The sequence below is a fragment of the Heptranchias perlo genome, chromosome 12, assembly GCF_035084215.1.
Source record: "Heptranchias perlo isolate sHepPer1 chromosome 12, sHepPer1.hap1, whole genome shotgun sequence".
NCBI lineage: Eukaryota > Metazoa > Chordata > Chondrichthyes > Hexanchiformes > Hexanchidae > Heptranchias > Heptranchias perlo.
Genome location: NC_090336.1, coordinates 51,764,048 through 51,786,783, shown reverse-complemented (window position 1 = coordinate 51,786,783; position 22,736 = coordinate 51,764,048). Strand labels below are relative to the sequence as shown.

The following is a 22,736-nucleotide window of genomic DNA, read 5'->3' as shown; positions in this document are numbered from 1 at the left end:
AAAGCTCAAGTTTCTTCTGTTTCTTCTCATAACTTAGATCTCCAATAGTAGGAATCAGCCTCATGGATGTTCTCTTCAGTGCCTCCAGCATATAAATGTCCCCCCACATCTTGATGACCCAAACTGGACACGGTACACAAGATACGGTCTGACGAGAGTAGCATACAGTTTGAGCATGACTTCTTTTGAATTGTCCTGTTTTGGCTATATAATTCAGCATTCTGTTGACTTTGTTGGTGGCTGCATTGCTTTGGTTGGACATGTGGAGTTTGCTAAGACTCCTAGGTCTCTTTCAATTTTATCTTTAGCTATTTCAACACCGTTCATGGACTATGTCTATTGCTCATTTTTACTTCCTATGTCCAGTTCTTTTCACTGGTCCAGGTCAAATTTCATCTGCCGTTCTGCCCACTTAGATATTTTATGACTTGTCCTGTAAGTTGTGAGCCGCCTCTCCCTAATCCATTTCCCCTCTTTGTTTGGTATCATTTGCGACTTTGACCAATTTGCATTGAATTTCTGAAGCCAGGTCACTGACGTAAATTAGAAAAACAATTGTGGTCCCGACTCAGATCCCTGAAGCATCCCAACAGGAATCCTCCAATAAGCATCCATTCTTTTCTATCCTCCAGCTAGTTTCGTATCTAATGCCAAAATTTACCCTGAATCCTCACAGCTTTCAGCTTAACTCATAATCTTTCATATGGAATTTTGCCAAGTGCCTTTTGCAAGTCCAGGTACACAACGTACAATGCCATTTCCTCAAAAAAGTCAAGGACATTGACTAGTCAGGATCTTCCCTTTCTGAATCCATGTTGACTACTGTTTACTAGGTTACTATTACAGATAATCCTCGAGTTTACTTCTGATAATTGACTTGGACAACGGACAGCAAACTCCATAACAAATCTACAAAAGCATACAGTAGCCACCAGTGATGTTGTCTGCGTTAGAGCTATCCTGATTAGATTATGGCCCCAATGTTAACGGGGAGTCGGGGAGGGTGCAGGGGACCGCGTAATCGGCCGAAGAACCCTGCAAGGCCGGGGACGTGGAGGCCCTGCCGATCTTACAACGGTAGGGCCTCATTAGTATACTGTTGGGCCACCTCCCGCTCAGCAGCTGGCCAAATTGACAGCCTGGTCGGCGGGCAGGAGGGTTAACTAAGGGTAGGAGGCTGCAGCCAGGGACCTGTAGGGATGGTCCTCCAGCACTCGGAAAGGAGCATCAGGTCCGAGCTCGCGATTGAGTGGGTGGGGGATCGATGGGGTAACTGACATCTGTTATTTTAACTGCTCCCCCTGCCTGGTTTCCACCAGGTGGTGGCAGTTAAAATTGGGACCTATGCCTTTGATTGATAGTCTTGTGCTACCTGTTAAACTGTTTCTAATGCCTGCATGGGCTGTGAATTTTCTCTCACTTATTGAACTATAGAGCAATAAAGCCTGTCTACTTGTTTGACCCCAGATTTATAGATTCCCTCAAATGCAATTATTAACATCAGTGGAGAAATGGATTTCTAAGTCACTCTAGTTCAATGTTGCTGGTGAGAGTCGTGGTTCAAACTATTTCACCTAGTCAGGCTATTCCGCTTCCAGTGTAATCAATTTTAAAGTGGCTACAATGCTTGCCAATTATGAAATCCCATTAACAAATATTAAAGATAGGGATCGCCGCAGTGGTCTGGATGCAGTGACTACACCTACACTTAATAAGCTGACCTCAGTGAAAACACGAGGCCAATTCACTTAAATATTATACTGGTGCACCGTGCACTCGGAGCAGCACAGATGGATGGGGGAATGATGGGTGCCAAAAGCCAATGAAGGGCAGCTGGATGTCCAAATGCTGTCACTATTTACTTTTACTTGCAGCTGCAGGGGACCTAAGACCCCTTGATGGATTTGAATGCTGAAGGCTGAAAAAGCCATAGCGATAATGAAACATATCCCTGTATCATGGATAGGGTCACCCAGCGGGAAAATTCGAAGCACTTATTGATTGGGACACCGCTGAGGTACTCCAGTCATTTTGTGGGGAGGGCCCCTGATTTACAGGGAGTCTAAGGCCTTACTGACCCATGACTATATTTTGTGTGCAAGTTCCCAGACTGGTGTGTGCAGTTCCGCCACATTTAGTTACACACAGCACACTGGGTGCATGATAGACCTCGGGGCTCTATGATTGATGATATGGGGAGCCAGCACCCAGTGATGGCCATCGTAATATTGGCCCTTTGGAGCCTTTCATGATTGAAATATAACCGATCCTTCACAGCACCAATGACAAAATCCAGGCAAATGCCCACCAATTAAACGATTGGCAGAAGATTTAAACATGGATGTAGCGCGGGAGGGAGAATAAATGGGATAGAAAAATAAATGTTTCAATTTATATATTTTTCAACGGAGTTCAGGGATAATATCTTGGCCAAGTTTGGCTACCAGAGCAAAGGGATGGAACACGAGTATTGGCATTTTCAATACTTGAGAACACCATTCATGAAATGCTGATTAAAATGTAATGGATGGCAGTGAGAGTCAGTCAATGGCACTGCTCGCTTAACTAGCAAGAGAAACATCAGCTGAACAGAACCAGATCAGGGATAAAATATATTTGCTTGCGAGTCTATGGCAGTGATTGCTTGATTAGAGAGGGGCCGCCTCCACAGTAAACATTGTCTTACACCCAGCTCTTTTAAGTGGAGATAGAGCTGCATCACTTTTACTGGATATGAAGTTTCTTCACCCTTAATGACTTAGATGAAGGGACCAAGTCTAATTTATCCAAGTTTGCTGATGATACAAAGCTGAATGAGAAAGTAAGCTGTGAGGAGGACACAAAGAGCCTGCAAAAGGATATAGACAGGTTAAGTGAGTGGGCAAGAAAGTGGCAGATGGAATATAATGTGGGGAAATGTGAGGTTATTCACTTTGATAGGAAGAATAGAAAAACAGAATATTTTTTAAATGGTGAGAAACTGTTAAATGTTGATGTTCAGAGATATTTGGGTGTCCTCGTGCAAGAAACACAAAAAGTTAGCATGCAGGCACAGCAAGCAATTAGGAAAGCAAATGGAATGTTGGCCTTTATTGCAAAGGGGTTGGAGTACAAGAGTAAGGAAGTGTTACTATAATTGTACAAGGCTTTGTGAGACCTCACCTGGAGTACTGTGTACAGTTTTGGTCACCTTACCTAAGGAAGGATACTTAACTTAGAGGCAGTGCAGCGAAGTGTCACTAGATTGATTCCTGGGATGAGAGGGTTGTCCTATGAGGCAAGGTTGAGTTGAATGGGCCTATACTCTCTGGAGTTTAGAAGAATGAGAGGTGATCTAATTGAAATATATAAGATTATGAGGGGGCTTGACATTGTAGATGCTGAGAGGTTGTTTCCCCTGGCTGGAGAGTCTAGAACTAGGGGGCATAGTCGCAGAATAAGGGGTTGACAATTTAAGACTGAGATGAGGAAGAATTTCTTCACTCAGAGGCTTGTGAATCTTTGGAATTCTCTACCCCAGAGAGCTGTGGATGATGAGTCATTGAATATATTCAAGGCTGAGATAGACAGATTTCTGGACTCTAGGGGAATCTAAAGATATGGGGATCGGGCAGGAAAGTGGAGTTGAGGTCGAAGATCAGCCATGATCTGATTGAATGGCAGAGCAGGCTCGAGGGGCCATGTGGCCTACTCCTGCTCCTATTTCTTATGTTCTTAAAGGAGATGGTTTGAGGGTTGTGAGTTCAGTTTTTGGAAAATATTTAATGCCCTTCACGTGTTGGCGACAGCACATCTTCCTCATAAGAGTTCCATTTGATCCAGACAAACCCTGCTGACCTTATTTTGTGCAATTGGGAAATTCGTACCTTAGTCAATAGCTTTATTTGGGAGATGAATGACTGTAATATTCACTAAACCATCAATCTATCCATTTCCCAGACCAAGTAGATCAAGTCATAAGTTAGAAAATTTCAGCTGATGCCTTACTTGGCGAAAGGCATTGGAAAATGAAGGTATAAGATAGATAAGAAACGATTCGCACTGAAGCAATCAATGTGTTTTATATTGCATTGCCCAATTTTTCAACTTCAGTAGGTCTATGTGGCTGTTCCTTTTCCTCAATGCTAAGCTAGAAAAGTACTCTTTTTTAAAGGTCTCATTAAATTTCATTTCAGTTTGTATAAGCTAATATAAATGCTGCTTGAAATCCAATTATCTCTATCCTTTACCTTTTGGAGAGTACTCACATCCTTTCTGGGTGCAGGAATGACTGCCTGAAACCCTATCTTGTAAATTAAATGTGCCAACATCTTCCACATCTTTCTGCCGTAATAATCAGTGTTCCATCTTGCCCTTTTCAAAATACATTCCAGCCTTTCAATGAGAAAAGAATTGAATTTAAATTCATTGTTACCGTATTTTGATATGAGCTAAGTTGTTGCTTTTTTTTCACAGTCCACATTCTGATGCTTGATCTCTGACTCTACATCTTTTTTCCTTCGAGCTCTTTAATAGGTTAATTTTCAGAGCAAGGACTTCAGTGCTATGTTAGATACCTCTGGCTGTTTATCTCCTGTTAAATCCCTTACATGTGTCATTGTGGCAAAGCGAGTCATTGAAACTTAAATGAAAGAAATACTTACATTTAGAAATGTCCTTCCACGACCTCAGGACATGCCAAAATGGCTTTACAGCCAATTGCATCATTTATTTTTGAAGTGTAGTCACTGTTGTAATGTAGGAAACGCAGCAGCCAATTTGCGCACAGCAAGGCCCCACAAACAGGAATGAGATAATGACCAGATAATCTGTTTTAGTGATGTTTGTTGAAGGATAAATATTAGCCAGGACACTGGGGAGAATTCCCCTGCTCTTCTCTGAAATAATCCCATGGAATCTTTTACACCCACCTGACGATTTCACCCAGCCTTCATTTAAATATTACCAGGCAGTTCGTCAATCCCCATTTTTCTCAACGGTGGAGGAGCCAGAGATACAGCATTCTAGGTCTCCACTCAATTTTCCAAGTTATGCCTATTTCTTAGGCATATGTACTGTGTCTGCCTAAAATCTGCTGCATTGTACAGCCAAAGAGCATCATTTGAATCTGATAGTTTAAATATTTAAGCTACCAAAAGGACATATTTTATTTAAATGCAATATCCACCCGTAATGATTTCAAGAATCAAACATCATTGAGCACCTGTTCCACTTGGCTACATTGGCCTTTTTACCCTTTCCCTTGTAAAAGATTGATCTCCTGTAACAGAAACTAGATTGAATTTAATTGAAGACAAATCAGATGAGACTTTTTCCCTCATTCTATAGAATTATTGACCTCTCTGACATTCAGAGGTTCACTGTAATTGTCAATTTTTTCAGCAACAAGAGCTTTCTATTTTCATCAGTATATTCTCACAAAGATAAGAGGTATGATAGTGCTGGGAAATGAAAAGGACTTTACATTTCTCACATTAAATAGCAGAAATGGTTCATTGATGAGTTCTCTTCCTTTCCTAACAATGCACATTAACTCCATCCTGAAAATCATCCTCGACTACATAAAGAGGATAAGGTGCGAAGAAACCCTGCACGATGTCTCCTCCAGCGTTGCCACTTGCCACGGCCATAACTCTTCCTCTGCCCAAAATGGTCAACGTGTCTTCATAAGGGGAAAGGGTGTTCAGGCGGGCTCGGCCTCCTCCTCCTGCTGACTCTTGACTCGTGTTTTGTGTGACATTCTCCTGCATAAAAGAATGGGGTGCTTTAGTGACAGTCTTGTGAGATGTTTTGAGAATGTGCCTGTTGTGATTGAATAGTTTATATGTTGTGCGCAAGATATGAGGTGTCGGAAGTGAGGGTTGCAATAGTGGTGATAGCAGGAAATGCAGTGTGTGTGAACAGGAAGAGGAGGTGGATTGAAAAATGATGCAGTGATTGTAGGAGAGTGAAGGGAAGCAGGGGAAGGGGAGTGATGTGAATAGTGGGGCTGGAGGTGTGAGGAGAGAGTAATTGATGTGAGAGGTAAGATTCTTACTTTGACAACTCTGGTGAGGTCATTGAATTTTTTCTAGCATTGCAGTCATGACCTGGGAGCGAGGCTTCTGGCATTGACCTCCTTCATGACCTCTTCCCACTGGTGACGGACAGTGTTGCCTGAAGGGCTTTCTGCCCCCTCGGAGTGGGAACAGGATCTTCCTGTTCCTGTCCACCACCTGGACCAGGGCCTCGAAAGCGGCATGGAGAACTTGGGGTCTGTCCCACAGGTCTTGCAGCCTTTTCTGTGTTCAGGAGTGTCCCTTACTATCTGCAGCCACAGTGCATCTCCCCTCTAAACAGGTGCAAGCTAACATTAAGTGGCATCAGAAGCACACGATTCCCTCCCCTCCGCCCCCTCCAAAACAGGCATGCAGCCGGTAACCAGCACCTTACCTGTGACAATTAGGTCCGAGCATGAATTTCACGTGCTCTCTGCGCCCTACATGCCCATTTTCAGACGCGATCGGATATCTAGGACTTTATTTTTAAATTGTAAACAATTTTACAACACCAAGTTATAGTCCAGCAATTTTATTTTAAATTCACAAGCTTTCGGAGGCTACCTCCTTCCTCAGGTGAACGATGCGGAAATGAAGTCCTCGAAATGAAGTCGCATTTATAATTCACAGAACAATGCTGGTGATAACAGACAGTTTTTTCAACTGCCCGTTGCCAAGGCAATCAGTGTGCAGACAGACAGGTGTTACCTGCCAGGTCTCAGAATATACAAATCACCAAAAAAAACAACAAACAAAAAAAAACAGAGATAGAGAGGTAGAAACATAGAAAAGACAGCAACTGACCCGTTATATTAAAAACAGATAACATTTGTTCGCTGGTGGGGTAACGTGTAGCGTGACATGAACCCAAGATCCCGGTTGAGGCCGTCCTCATGGGTGCGGAACTTGGCTATCAATTTCTGCTCGACGATTTTGCGTTGTCGTGTGTCTCGAAGGCCGCCTTGGAGTACGCTTACCCGAAGGTCGGTGGCTGAATGTCCTTGACTGCTGAAGTGTTCCCCGACTGGGAGGGAACCCTCCTGTTTGGCGATTGTTGCGCGGTGTCCGTTCATCCGTTGTCGCAGTGTCTGCATGGTCTCGCCAATGTACCATGCTCCGGGGCATCCTTTCCTGCAACGTATGAGGTAGACAACGTTGGCCGAGTCACAGGAGTATGAACCATGCACCTGGTGGGTGGTGTCCTCTCGTGTGATGGTGGTATCTGTGTCGATGATCTGGCATGTCTTGCAGAGGTTACCGCGGCAGGGTTGTGTGGTGTCGTGTACGCTGTTCTCTTGAAAGCTGGGTAATTTGCTGCGAACGATGGTCTGTTTGAGGTTGGGTGGCTGTTTAAAGGCGAGTAGTGGAGGTGTGGGGATGGCCATAGCGAGGTGTTCGTCGTCATTGATGACATGTTGAAGGCTGCGGAGAACATGGCGTAGTTTCTCCGCTCCGGGGAAGTACTGGACGACAAAGGGTACTCTGTTGGTTGCGTCCTTTATTTTTAAAGGAAGTTTTGTATAAAGTCACCAAATGACCTTTGTTACAAAATGTTATGCTAGCTGGTGGTTTCTTTATTAGTGGAATGACATAAGAGTGATTAAATTTTCTGGTTAGCTGTTTTAATATTAACAGTCAAAGGTTTTATCTTATCCATGGAAAGGCTTTAGTTTGGCCTTTCCTTTCAGTTAAGGCTAAGCCCATTGCGACCTTCTAAGTAGTCACCACAGAAGTAAAAACCGAGCCAATATCTGAACTGAGCCAGCACCACGTTTTTCATTCGGCGTGGCTTTTCACACATTGCAAGATGGCTACAAAAGAGAAAAATGAGGGAAGGAATTAAGGCAAGTTTCTCAGACTGGCAGAAGTGGTGTCCTGCAGGGATCCATGCTGGGACCACTGTTGTTCACCATTGGATTCCAGAATTGGAGATATGGTGGTGAAATTTGGAGATGATACCAAATAGGGTTTTTTTTGTTAATAATGTGCAGGACTGCACTAAAATACAGGAAGATATAAACAGGCTTGCAGAGTGGGCAGATAAACGGCAAGTGAAATTAAATATAGTGAAGTGTGAGGTGGTTCTTCTTGGTAGGAGAAATAAGGAGACCACATTCCTTCAAAGGTAAGAAACTAAATGGGGTAGAGGAGCAAAGAGATCTGGGAATACAGATACATAAATGATTAAAAATAGCAAGTTGATGAGAACATAATGCTGGGGTTTATTTCCAGATAAATACAATTCAACAACAGGGAAGTAATGTTAAATTTATACAGAACCTTGGTTGGACCACACAGAGTACTGTGTGCAGTTCTGGCTTCCATACTACAAAGAAGACATTGAAGCACTGGAGAAAGTGCAGAAAGGATTCTTTTTTTATTCGTTCATGGGATGTGGGCGTCACTGGCAAGGACAGCATTTATTGCCCATCCCGAATTGCCTAACACCTTTGAGAAAGTGGTGGTGAGCCGCCTTCTTCAACCGCTACAGTCCTTGTGGTGAAGATTCTCCCACAGTGCTGTTAGGAAGGGAGTTCCAGGATTTTGACCCAGCGACGATGAAGGAACGGCGATATATTTCCAAGTCGGGATGGTGTGTGACTTGGAGGGGAACGTGCAGGTGGTGTTGTTCCCATGTACCTGCTGCTCTTGTCCTTCTAGATGGCAGAGGTCGCGGGTTTGCAGCTCACAATCTGAACGCTGAAAATTGGAGGTCATTATTGTTCAGGTCAGTGGTGACCCCCAGGATGTTGATGGTGGGGGATTCAGTGATGGTTATGCCATTGAATGTCTAGGGGAGGTGGTCATTGCCTGGCACTTGTCTGGCGCGAATGTTACTTGCCACTTGTCCAGGACTGCTTCATTATCTGCGAGGTATGAAACCAGCCACTGGAGAGTTTTCCCCTGATTCCCATTTACTTCAGTTTTACTGGGGCTCCCTGGTGCCACACTCAGTCAAATGCTGCCTTAATGTCAAGGGCAGTCACTCTCACCTCACCTCTGGATTTCAGCTCTTTTGTCCATGTTTGGACCAAGGCTGTAATGAGGTCGGGAGTCGAGTGGTCCTGGTGGAACCCAAACTGAGCATCGGTGAGCAGGTTATTGGTGAGTAAGTGCCGCCTGATAGCACTGTCGACGACACCTTCCATCACTTTGCTGATGATTGAGAGTAGACTGATGGGGCGGTAATTGGCCGGATTGGATTTGTCCTGCTTTTTGTGGACAGGACATACTTGGGCAATTATCCACATTGTCGGGTAGATGCCAGTGTTGTAGCTGTACTGGAACAGCTTGGCTAGAGGGGCAGCTAGTTCTGGAGTACAAGGCTTCAGCACTACAGCCAGGATGTTGTCGGGGCCCATAGCCTTTGCTTTTTCCAGTGCACTCAGCCGTTTCTTGATATCATGTGGAATGAATTAGGGGTTACGGGGAGCGGGCAGGAAATTGGACATGAATTTAGATTTGAGGTTAGGATCAGATCAGCCACGATCTAATTGAATGGCGGAGCAGGCTCGAGGGGCCGATTAGCCTACTCCTGCTCCTATTTCTTATGTTCTTATGTTCTTATGAATTGAATTGGCTGAAGACTGGCTTCTGTGATGGTGGGGATCTCGGGAGGAGGCCGAGATGGATCATCCACTCAGCACTTCTGGCTGAAGATGTTACTAGAATTGAGAGAACAGAGCTATCGGGAAAGATTAAGCAACCTGGGTCTCTTTTCTCTTGAAGAGAGATGACGAAGAGGAGACCTGATAGAGATCTTTAAAATTATGAAGGGTTTCAATAGGGTGGAGGTGCAGAAACTATTATTACTTGTGTGGATCAGTCCAGAACAATGGGGCATAAATATAAGATAGCAACTAACAGATCAAATAAAGAATTTAGGAGGAATTTATTTATACAGAGAATGGTGAGAATTTGGAACTCACTGCCACATGGATTGGTTGATGCAAGCAGCATTTCTGCATTTAACGGGAGGCTTGATGCATACAGGAGGGTGAAGGGAATAGAGGGATGGGGGCGGCGGCAGGGTGGGAAGACCATAAGAGATAGGAGCAGCAGTAGGCCATTCGGCCCCTCGAGCCTGCTCCGCCATTTAATGAGAAAATGGCTGATCTGATTTTTTACCTCAACTCCACTTTCCCACCCTTTCCCCATAGCCTTTGACTCCCTTGTTGATCAAAGATTTGTCTAACTCAGCCTTGAATGTATTCAGTGACTCAGTCTCTGCAGCTTTTTGGGGTGAAGAATTCCAAAGATTCACGACCCTCTGGGAGAAGAAATTCCTCCTCATTTCCGTCTTAAAGGGGCGACCCCTTATTCTGAGACTATGCCCCCCAGTTTTAGATTCCCCCATGAGGGGTAACATCCTCTCAGCATCTAACCTATCCAGTCCACTCAGAATATTGTATGTTTCAATAAGATCTCCTCTCATTCTTCTAAACTCCAATGAGTCTCGACCCAACCTGTTCAATCTTTCCTCAAAAGACAACCCTTCCATACCCGGAATCAACCCAGTGAACCTTCTCTGAACTGCCTCCAATGCAAGTACATCCTTCCTTAAATAAGGACACCAGAACTGTATGCAGTACTTCAGGTGCGGTCTCACCAGCACCCTGTACAGTTGCAGCATGACTTCCCTGCTTTTATACTCCATCCCCCTAGAAATAAAGGCCAATATTCCGTTTGCCTTCCGGATTACCTGCTGCACCTGTATGTTGACTTTTTGTGTTTCATGTACAAGGACACCCAGATCCCTCTGTACTGCAGCATTTTGTTGTATTTGTCGGAAGAGTTAATTCGAATGGGAGGAGGCTGGTGTGGAGTATAAACACCAGCAGAGACCAGTTGGGCCAAATGGCCTGTTTCTGTGTGGTGGATTTTAAGTAATTCTACGTAATATGTACTGAGCCGCATAAATTCAATTTGCATCCCAGCCTGATTTAATTGTTCAGACTTGGGATGATTTGACCTTTCAGATTGGGTAAGATAGCATAGTGGTTAGGTTACTGGACTAGTAACCCAGAGGCCTGGATTAAAATCTGGAGTTATGAGTTCAAATCCTGCCACAGCAGCTGTTGAATTTGAATTCAATTAATTAATTAAATTCAATTAATTAAATAAAAATCTGGAATTAAAATACTGGTATCAGTAATGGTGGCCATGAAACTTCTGGATTGTCATAAAAACCCATCTGGTTCACTAATGTCCTTTAGGGAAGGAAACCTGCCGTCCGTACCCGGTCTGCCCGATATGTGACTCCAGACCCACAGCAATGTGGTTGATTCTTAATCTGAAATGGCCAGCAAGCCACTCAGTTGTAAAATCTCGCTACAAAAAGTCATAATAAGAATAAAACCGGAAGGACCACCCGGCACCGGACACGACAACGGCAAACCAAGCCCAGTCGACCCTGCAAGGTCCTCCTTACTAACATCTGGGGACTTGTGCCAAAATTGGGAGAGCTGTCCAGCAACAGCCTGACATAGCCATACTCACAGAATCATACCTTTCAGCCAACGTCCCAGAATCTTCCATCACCATCCCTGGGTATGTCCTGTCCCACCAGCAGGACAGACCCACCAGAGATGGCAGTATAGTGATATACAGTCAGGAGGGAGTGGCCCTGGGAGTCCTCAACATTGACTCTGGACCCGATGAAATCTCATGGCATCAGGTCAAACATGGGTCAAGGAAACCTCCTGCTGATTACCACCTACCACCCTCCCTCAGCTGATGAATCAGTCCTCCTCCATGTTGAGCACCACTTGGAGGAAGCACTGAGGGTAGCAAGGGCACAAAACCTACTCTGGGTGGGGGACTTCAATGTCCATCACCAAGAGTGGCTCGGTAGCACCACTACTGGCCAAGTCCTGAAGGACACAGCTGCCAGACTGGGCCTGCGGCAGGTGGTGAGCGAACCAACACGAGGGAAAAACTTATTTGACCTCGTCCTCACCAATCTACCTGTTGCAAATGCATCTGTCCATGATAGTATTGGTAGGAGTGACCACCGCACAGTCCTCGTGGAGATGAAGTCCCATCTTCGCATTGAGGACACCATCCAACGTGTTGTGTGGCACTACCACCGTGCTAAATGGGATAGATTCAGAACAGATCTAGCAGCTCAAAACTGGGCATCCATGAGGCATTGTGGGCCATCCGCAGAAGCAGAATTGTATTCCAGCACAATCTGTGTCCTAGGCCCAACCATCTTCAGCTGCTTCATCAATGATCTTCCCTCCATCATAAGGTCAGAAATGGGGATGTTCGCTGATGATTGCACAGTGTTCAGTTCCATTCGTAACCCCTCAAATAATGAAGCAGTCTGAGCCCGCATGCAGCAAGACCTGGACAACATCCAGTCTTGGGCTTATAAGTGGCAAGTAATATTCGTGCCAGATAAGTGCCAGGCAATGACCATCTCCAACAAGAGAGAGTCTAACCACCTCCCCTTGACATTCAACAGCATTACCATCGCCGAATCCCCCACCATCAACATCCTGGGGGTCACCATTCACCAGAAACTTAACTGGACCAGCCATATAAATACTGTGGCTACAAGAGCAGGTCAGAGGCTGGGTATTCTGCGGCGAGTGACTCACCTCCTGACTCCCCAAAGCCTTTCCACCATCTACAAGGCACAAGTCAGGAGTGTGATGGAATACTCTCCACTTGCTTGGATGAGTGCAGCTCCAACAACACTCAAGAAGCTCGACACCATCCAAGACAAAGCAGCCCGCTTGATTGGCACTCCATCCACAACCCTAAACATTCACTCCCTTCACCACCGGCGCACTGTGGCTGCAGTGTGTACCATCCACAGGATGCACTGCAGCAACTCGCCAAGGCTTCTTCGACAGCACCTCCCAAACCCGCGACCTCTACCACCTCGATGGAGAAGAGCAGCAGGCACATGGGAACAACACCACCTGCACGTTCCCCTCCAAGTCACACACCATCCCGACTTGGAAATATATCGCCGTTCCTTCATCGTCGGTGGGTCAAAATCCTGGAACTCCCTTCCTAACAGCACTGTGGGAGAACCGTCACCATACGAACTGCAGCGGTTCAAGAAGGCGGCTCACCACCACCTTCTCAAGGGCAATTAGTGATGGGCAATAAATGTTGGCCTCGCCAGCGACGCCCACATCCCATGAACGAATAAATTTAAAAAAAAGTCTGGTCTTGTGCTAACCCCTTGACTATGGTATCAGTTTCCACTGTAGATAAACATCATGCAGGGCACCACCAAGATTGAAAGGATTCAAAGTAGTGATTAGGTGATGCCAAACTTGGGCTTTGAAAGCCTGAAGATTGTAAGAGGAAGCGGAGACTGAAGGACCTAAGGAGGCCCACAGATTTGAGATGCTGTGAAAGAAGACGTTACTTTAGGAGGCCATGTAATGATTCTTAGGGAGTAAAATTCAAGTTTGGTGGGGGCGCGTGTTGGGCAGGAGTGGAATCAGCCATTATACACCCCAGCCGATCTCCCTTTTCATTCACTTCAATTGAAAGGAAAATTGGACAGGGTGTATGTGGGGCGGTCGATCGACTTCTGCCTGTTCTGGAGCTGTCACCAAAGTTGAATTTCATTCCTTTAATGTCAACACAGATAGGACGTTAGGCTCATGAAATGAAGACGGAACTGTGTTTGTAGAACTGTAAGAGAAATGACTTGTCCCCACTGAAGGACAGGGAGGATATCAACGTGGAATGATACAGGTATTGCACTGAGAGGACTGGAAATTGTGATTTTAGGAGAGTTGACCTCTGTCACGTGGAATAATCAGCAAAAGAATGATGGGAAACGGATGATGAGTGGAAGAGGACATCGATGTGAAGAAACTGAACCTTCAACTTGTGAACAGAAAACATGTAGTTATTTACTTAACTTAGCAATTGTGATATAGGTTAATCCCTTTTATGTTTTTTTCATAAATGGATTTTTAGACCCATTTTTTTAAAAATGGGAGTCATTTTAGCCTAACCTGCCTGGCGGAAAACTGATTGGACCAGATCGGATATTCATTTTACACGCCATCCGATTTTACTTTCCATTGACTTTGTTTTTCCGCGGGGTAGGTTCGGTTGAAATTATCCCAGAAGTGTTACAGTAGAATCTGCTTATAGTGATCATCGTTTGTAATGATCATGCAGAAGTAGTGCTCAAATGGCAATATCCAAATCCTGATAGCTTTGAAGGCTTCAATTTTTATCCGGTTTGTACCAAGCAATTTCCACTGGGCTCCCCACTGTGTTAGTACAATTCACAGGTGGGTGTTTGATTATCTACTGGTTCCATTGTTACACATGGTAGCAAACTTCAAAACAACTCCAGGAAGAGGTGCAGATGAGATCAGAATAATGCCCAAATTGAGTCTAAGAGATTTACTACTGTTGATGTGTATCACACAGAAGGAGGCTATTCAGCTCGTTGTGTCTCTGCCAGCTCTTCGCTGGAGTAATTAAAGGCTAATCACACTGCTCTCTCTCCATATGCACCTCTCTTCATGGTGTTGTTTTGAAGTTTGCAACTATGTCGAACAATGAAACCAGCAGATAATCTGTGAATTTACTAACGCAGTGGGGAGCCCAGTGGAAATTGTACCATGGGACTGGAAAGTAGCCAATGTAACATTGTTGTTCAAAAAGGGAAAGAAGTATAAACCAGGTAAATATCGACCAGTTAGTCGAATGTCAAATTGTAGGTCAACTCTTAAACTCCATAAGTTGATGGGAAAAAATAGTGAGCATTTCGAAATCCATGGGTTACTGGAGGACAGCCAGCATGACTTGTTGAAGGCAAGTCATGTAATTTAATAGAGTTTTTTTGAAGAAGTGATGGATTGGATAGACTAAAGGAATTCAGTAGATGTACTATATTTGGATTTTGTAGACAGTGTTCAATAATGTGCCTCACAAGAAGCTTGTTAGAAAAATTGAGGGGTAGGAGCAGCATGGATAGAAAATTGGTTGACAGTTGAAAAATAATGACTTAAGATAAATGACTATTGCTCAAACTGGAGATGGGTTGGAGATTCTGTACTCCAGGGGTCAGTGCTGGGTCGTTTCGTTCTTTGTATGTGTATATATATATATATATAGATGATTTGGATTTGGGCATAGAGAGCACAATCTTAAAATTTCCTGACAAAATAAAGGCAGGGGATTTGACAAAGACTGTAAAAGATTTGTAAAAGAGCTTGGGAAAACATAGACAGGTGGAAGGTAGAATTTAAAGTGGATACGTGTAAAGTAATACATTTTGGGAGGAAAAACAAGGAATGGGGAGAGTACACTCAAGGGAAAGATGCTGAAGGATTTGGATGAACAGCGAGTCTAAGGGATTCAAAACATAATTCCCAAAAAAAGTGAATGCAGGCAAACAAAGCCATAAAAAAAGGCTATCATTTTGGGTTTTATAAGTGAGGGCATAGAATACAAGAGTAAAGAAGTCATCTGTACAAAACATTCGTTAAACCACAGTTAAATTAATGTGTGAAGTTTTGCAAACCCCCCCCCCACCAGGGCATTGCAGCCCCAATAAGCACACGGCGTAGATTCATGAGGATGATGGCAGCGATGTGAAACTATCGTTATGCAGAAAGACTTGAGATACTAGGACAATTTCAATTGCATCAAAAAGGCTATGAGGAGATTTGGCAGAGGTTTTTAGAGTTATGAAAGGTTTTAATAGAGAATAGAGAGACTATTTACTCAGGTGTGAGAATTAGTTTCAGGGAATCATCAATTTAAAATTGTCGTTAAGAAAGTGAGAAGAGAGATTTCTTTCCATGGCAGATTGTTGGAGCATGGAATGCTTTGCTGCAGGGAGTGGTTGAGATAGAAACCATTGCATCTTTAAAGGGAAAAGTGGTTTTATATTTGAAGCAGAGGAAGCAGTCACGGATGAATTCTAAAAAGTATTTCCCACTTTGATCACATGCGTCAGCTTTATTCCAGTCTATCTTGGACTACTTAAAATCACCCTTGTCCCTCATCTCCATTGTTTGGTGGTCTGTATCGCGCACCAAGAATTGTTCCACTTCCCTTCCTGTTCATTCTATTCCATCTGCACTCTATTTTACGTTCTAGTGCTATGATAAGATCCTTTACTAACCCCACCATCTTTTTTCCATCCCGAAATCTCTTGAAAATGTTATAACCAGGAATATTAAGTCTCAGTCCTGTCCAAACCTAAGTCATATTTCTGTTAAAGCTATTATATCATATCCCTTCACAGTTGATAATTCTAACTCTCCAAATTTATTTTGAATACTTTGTGCATTTGCACGCGTTCCACTCAATCCTGACTCCAATTTGCCTCGACTCAGACTATTTTAAACTTTTAAAACATCCTGTAAATCTTTTATGAAGGAATTGGTATCCCTAGAGCAACACAGCAGGGATTGCGAGGGAACCACACTTCTGCTATCGTGCTTAGTTAGCCACAGAGATAAAGCTAAACAAGTACATTTTTCACACACTGTGCCCTGATAATGCCCCCTCCCCTCTGTGCGACTACCCTAGTGCTCCCCATTAGCAGATAATGGGTTCAGTACTTCTATGGGGTCTGTGTGCAGTGATATTACTTATTGACTCTCAATTAACTGAATGCAAGAGGTGCCTTTCACTCTAAATGGCTCAGTAGTTTTCCAATTTTATAAGAGAGGTACTCTATGGGTGTATATTGTTGGCCTGCGGTTCTTTGATTATTTTTAATTAACTGTAAATGACAATGTACAGCATATTGACAAAGGATCCATCAGATTAGTCAGCCCTCTGTATAAGTTTCCTTTAATGCCCGCTGTTATCCCAGAGCGGGAATTGGGCAGGTAGTGATCGTCAAAACCCTGACCTTGGCCATGTGAAGCCTGAGCAATTTTAACTGCCAGGCCTCGTCTTAGTGCCCCAGGTTAGTCATCTGAGCAAAAGCCAGTGAGAAAGGGCAATTGGACGGTCGGCAGGAGCGGAATGTCGGGGGGCAGGAGGGCTGCCAGCCGGGACCAACAGAATGGTTACCGGCACGCAGGTAAATCACAGGCAGGGGAAGGTCTCACGATCGGGATGGGGGGAGCCTGGGATAGAGGGGAGGGGGGCCTAAACTGTCCTTGTTTAAAAAAAAAAAGTACCTCTTTGGGCCTCTTCTGACCCCAGCTCCTGTTCCTACTGCCATCACCTAGTGAGAAAGTCACAACGGCTTCCCTGCTCAGGCTACTGGTTAAATTAGCAGTCAGGCCCTGATTACGTCATTGGACCACAATCTGCATATTTAAAGAAGGACCCCGCCAGATCCAGGCGGATGTCCTTGCCGCCTGCTTAGAACAGCAGGTTAAACTTCTGGACTGCGGGAACGGAGCGGGACGTGGGCGGGTAAGTAACTGGGTTAAAATCACCCCTTTAGGTAGAATTTTTAATGAACTTGGTAGGAGAATTTTATCACATAGGAAAACATATACATTTATCCTCAGATGAGTTCTGCTGCATTCTTTTACATCCACCACAATCCGATGAATTTGGTGGATGTCCAGATCACCACCACGAGTTTGTTGCCAGCCTGTCAAATGTCCAGTTTTCCCCCCATGAGACCGGCAAGAATTACAACTTCATTGCATTGCAGTAGGAGATGAGGCAAAGGTGTGGAATGTTTGTGAACTTTAAACAAAATGGTGAACTTTATCCATAACAGCCTAAATTAGTACAGTGTAATCCATCGTGTGATTCAGAACTGAAACAAGAAATGAATTATGATTTGAATTTTTATCATGCTTAAAGACAATGAGGAAAAATACAGTACACAAAAATCAAAGAGCTTTAACCTTAGCTGGAGTTTTGCTGACGTTAGTTAAAGTGATTGGCACAGGTAACATTGTTTATACTAGGCAAGTGCTGTTCCTGACTGGTTATCTACATTATTATTAATGTAATAGTCACTGACCATCATACCCTCAGAGACTAAGGTATCCTATGTATTAATGTAAGTAAGTAACTACAACTTTAGGTATTCAAGGGTAGAAATTCCCAGAGTGCAAAGGTACCACCAGAAGTGTGATAGGGCAGAGCTTCTGTCTGCTGCTCTGTCTCTGCCTTGACCACGTCCCAAATCATGGTCTTTCAACCTACGAGCGACGCGTGCCCACTCCAGTAGCAGCAATACAGGGGTGACAAACCAGCAGAAATGGCAGGACGTCCGAGGGCTCCTTGCTTCTTTGTGAAAGAGAGTCAAAAGTCGGTCAGGCCGAAGAATGAAATTCAGATAAAAAATCTTCAGTGCAGTTCCCTCACTGGTGGGGCCCCAATTCTCACTCCTCCAGAATGCCATTTTAATCTGGATTTGTGGAGCTTACATGGGGCCCAGCCCAGCCCAGCATGGACACCTGGGGGGTAATTTTAACTCCAAAGAAAGGGTGGGCTGGGGGCGGGTGGGTAGTAAAAATTGTTGAAATCTTCAGCGAGACCTCATCCCAGCTCCAACGTGCCAACTTCTGGGTTTAACCCAGGCGCGTTAGGATGTGCGCGTGCAATAGAAACCCAGAAGTCCTGCCCCCACTTAAAACTGGGCCGATACTTAAAGGCACAATGTATCTCATTGCAATAGTTGAGGTACTTAATTTTTTGTGTATTGGAAATGTAGAACGAATTTAACCTTACCTGTTCGGGTTTCCCATTGCTTCTGATTCCCGTCAAGTGAAAGCAGGCGAGAAGGGCTGGATCCATGAGTGAGTGCCTTTATTGCACTGCTTGTGGGCTGAGATGCTTCATCCGGGCTCGATAGGAGTCCCGCAATCAGCCGACCTCCCTCCCCACCAAATGGAGGACCCCCCCTCACCCCCGATCTTCTCCAAGGCCCACCCGATGTCGTCCATGTCCCTCCCCCCACCGCGATTTATTCCACGGCCCACGATCTCTCCCTCCCTCCTCCCGACAGGCAGCCAGCCTGTCAATCTGGCTGCCTGGTCCATGGGAAATCCAGAAGCACATCAGTTGAGTTGTGATCACAGAATGCGACATACTCACTTGACTTGCGGGTTCCCCACGTGAATATCTACCCGTGCGCTGGGTTCCCGGCTTCGTGCTAAAATCATGCTCTTACTTTTTGCTGGCATCCTTACCACTGGTCACTACAGGGGCATATCTGGCAAGATTTGCAGGGGAGACTGGGGGCCTCCCCCTGGATGAAGGAGGAGGGGGAAGAAGCTCCCATATTTCCCTCCTTTGGAAGATATCATTCCAGCAATTAAGGGACAGAGATCTGCTGGAGACAGATTCTGACCTAAATTCTAGCCCCTAAGTTGTCACAACCCCGAAATTCTGACCCAAGAAAGAATGCAGTTTCTGGGCTTTGGCATTCTGCCGTTAATTGGATTATTAAGAGTTTCCTTTCAAATTGCTTGGGCAAATTACTATTTGGTGAGGTTTATTGGTGATCAGATCATTGCTTAATGCACAAATCACTAAAGCCTGTGGTGCTAACTCTGCGTCTGATTGCTATTTATTTATATAGGCCCATAAATTGCTCCAAGCAGCCAACCAGCAGTGCTCGCCGTTCGTTAGATTTAAATTCACCCACTAAGTTACCTCGTTATTTTTGGCGGCAACTTCCTTGAACTGCGAGTTCAAATAATATTGGCGTTCTTTCCTGGGCTGTGTGAATGGTGAAAGGATCTGTAAGGCCCCTCAACCAATCAGCTTGAAACAACTGTGAGAACCAGGAAATGCAGTTCATTGACAAGCATCGTGTGCTAAAAACCCGGATGTGCCTTTTTAAGGTCTTATAAAATGACAAAGTTACATGGAGGAAAGGATTAAAAGACTGAGATAGAAGGGACAGAAGGAAAAAGTTTTTTAAAAAATAATTTTTTAATTTCTAAAACAATTTTTTTTAAATGCCCAATAGCTATTAAAATCAGGAGTAAATGAGACTCCACATTTTTAAAAATGTGAACATTTAGTGCCAGAGCGGTTGTTTGGCAGTCATTATGACTTACCCTGCTGTTAAAACTTAATTTAGACTTAAAAAACTGAGCGCACCTGTTTTGTGACAATATTAGTTTGTTTCCAGCTGGGCAGAAGAGCAAGTTGGCGCTGGTCCATTGATCCCATTGATTTCAGCCAGAAATACCCCTTTAAGGCAAAGCTGTCACATTGCAGGCGAACTAGGACGAGCAAGTTCCAGATTTTCGCGTCTAACTGCGCACGTGCGGTTGCCAGAACTTGCTCTTCTCCTTAACAACGGTGAATGCTGTTAGGCTCACCATTATTTTGAAAGCAATTTCTGGGCCATTGTAAAAAAAAAACCTTAAAGTTCATATTAGTTTTTTGGTCACCCTTTTGGACATTGCTGACTCCACCCAGTTTCTGAGGAAGTAACATGGATCAAAATAACTATTTTGGTATTTCGTTTGAAAGATTAGAAATTTCCTGAACACAGCTTTGGGTTTCCAGGTAACATAAAATTTGAAAATTTTCTGAGGTGTTGAATTGATATTTAATGCATTCGTAGAAAAGGAAGTGAGAAAAGAGAGTTGGACGACAGAAAACAAAAGCTTTACAGTTATAGCTCAGTTCATCATGCAAAGATAGTGAAATCAGAAATGAACGGTGAGAGTTCTAATGTCACAGGGGGTCCTTTTATGGACCATTAATACTTTTAAACACATTTTGACAAATAGCCACTTAAGGCGGTATTGTCATTGTAACATCAATCATAGTTTAATGGGCCCATTTTGTCCTTTGTATCCCAACAAATTTACTCAAAGCAAATGTAGTGAAGAAATTTGTAAAGTTACGTAATTCTATTTCCATATTAAGTATACTGTTTGCAGTCAACATTTCATGCTGTGAGGGCCATGGAAATCATAAGGTGCATCAGTTATGTGTGATGTGAAATTAAAGAGCTGCCCCTCATATATGTCCTATATTTTTTGTGAGACAGATGTTGATGAGTGTGCCGAAGGCATCATACAGTGCCACAATCACGCCCGTTGTGTCAACCTACCGGGGTGGTATCACTGTGAGTGCAGGGCTGGTTACCATGACAACGGCAACTATTCATTCACCGGAGAGACCTGCATTGGTAAGCAATTAAACACAATTGCTGTCATTCCAATAGACATTTGTTCTATTTATAATGATAAATGTATTATCTTACAACTCACTGAAATTTGTGTTTTCTATAAATTACTGTTGGAATTGAGGAAACAAATGCCTTCAAGAATTTTTTTTTCTGCGGGAAAAATTAATGCAATACAGAGGGAGGTTAGTTGTAATTCATTTTAATCCAGCTGGAAAGTCATTCTGATTGTTGAGGGATTTCAATTCTTTCTCTTCCATAAGAATATGAGGGCATGGAACGAGCCTTTGTTTTATCAGATGCGAGTATGTAGACAGAAAGGCATGGGGAAATAAGCCCAACTCCCATCCATCTCCGATACACTGAAGGACCACAATATTAATATTAATGGAAAGGTTTTACATGCATCTGTTAGAGCATGTCTGGTGGTCAGTTGTGGCACATATCTCGATGTCGCGAAACCTTCTCCAGGAAATCAGCATTCAGCCAATAATCATTATAATTAAAAAGGGGATGTTTTAAAATAAATTTCAGGTCTCATTCAATGGTGGTCTGACAGGGGTGTTGATCTACACTGGATTATTAAATTGAAAACTTAGTGCGCACACAACTTGGCTCTTATTTTGCATGCAGTTGACTCATTCACCTCCTTTCGAGGCTGAATTGTCCAAGTTTCTTCTGTCTTTCCTCATAACTCAAACCTCCTAAGACTGGGTATCTCATTGACCAGAACTGGACATATTACTCGAGGTGTGATATGAGAAGATTCGAGTTCGGGCGGATTACAGATAACTTGACTCTTGATCTGGACTACGCTATAACTGATCTCGGAATATTGGATGTTGACACTATGGGGGTGATTTTTTTATCTCCCCATCACTACGTGAAAATTGCCCTCATGTGCCTGTTAATAATATTATCGAGGAGGGTCTGTGCACCTGTTTGCCCGTGTTTCGATCCCTGATACGCACCATGGAATATAAGCATTGATTCAGTGCTTTCCGTAACCACGGGTACTGAGAAAACATTGACTCTTCAGTTGGCACAACCTGCCATGGGTATATTTAAGTTTATTGATACCTATTTTCAATTTATTATTTGTACCCTCCTGTAAGGGCGCGTGTAGTTGTTTTGGTGGGTTGGGCTCCAATGCATTCTACTATCCCTAGAACAAAACAGGATATTGGCAGCCCGAAATAGAGAACATTTCCATTCATGGCACTGACATGCTTCACTTTTGACACAAAAATCAAGCAATTCAAAAAAAAAGAGAAATCTTACTATTATTCATAAGTACCAAGAAAGTAGTTCTTACCAAAGATTGACCTCACAAAGGCTTCACTGTCGAGTGAAATAGGCTAGGGGAAAAGGTAGTTTTAATGAGAAATTTGCAAGAACTGTAAAGTACTCATGAATTTGCGTTCTCCTATGATGCATCCACAGGCATGGATCCGTAACAAGTTGTAATGATCTGGTTTCTTGTGGTTAAAGTTAGAATCGTACTTTGGCTCAATTGGCGAAAAGTGTTTTAATCTTGCCTGAGCTACATGGCTGAAGTATCTCCAAATTAGGATCTGGCTGTAAAAGAGTGAGTGGTGCCTGGAAATTCTGCAAGGGGTTCT

At 43.7% G+C, this 22,736-nt stretch overlaps 1 protein-coding gene across 5 annotated transcripts in view; it reads left to right on the top strand.

The window, feature by feature from the left end:
• The window catches only part of LOC137328029 (protein kinase C-binding protein NELL1-like), a 617,180-nt gene that overhangs the window by 498,430 nt on the left and 96,014 nt on the right, over nt 1–22,736 (top strand). For 4 of the 5 annotated variants that reach the window (XM_067994100.1, XM_067994103.1, XM_067994099.1 and 1 more), the window contains one exon: nt 20,977–21,117. The exons of the other annotated variant lie outside the window; for it this stretch is intronic. In XM_067994100.1, the coding sequence (XP_067850201.1) occupies nt 20,977–21,117 (141 nt within the window). The remainder of the gene's footprint in view (nt 1–20,976; nt 21,118–22,736) is intronic. 5 annotated transcript variants of the gene reach the window in all.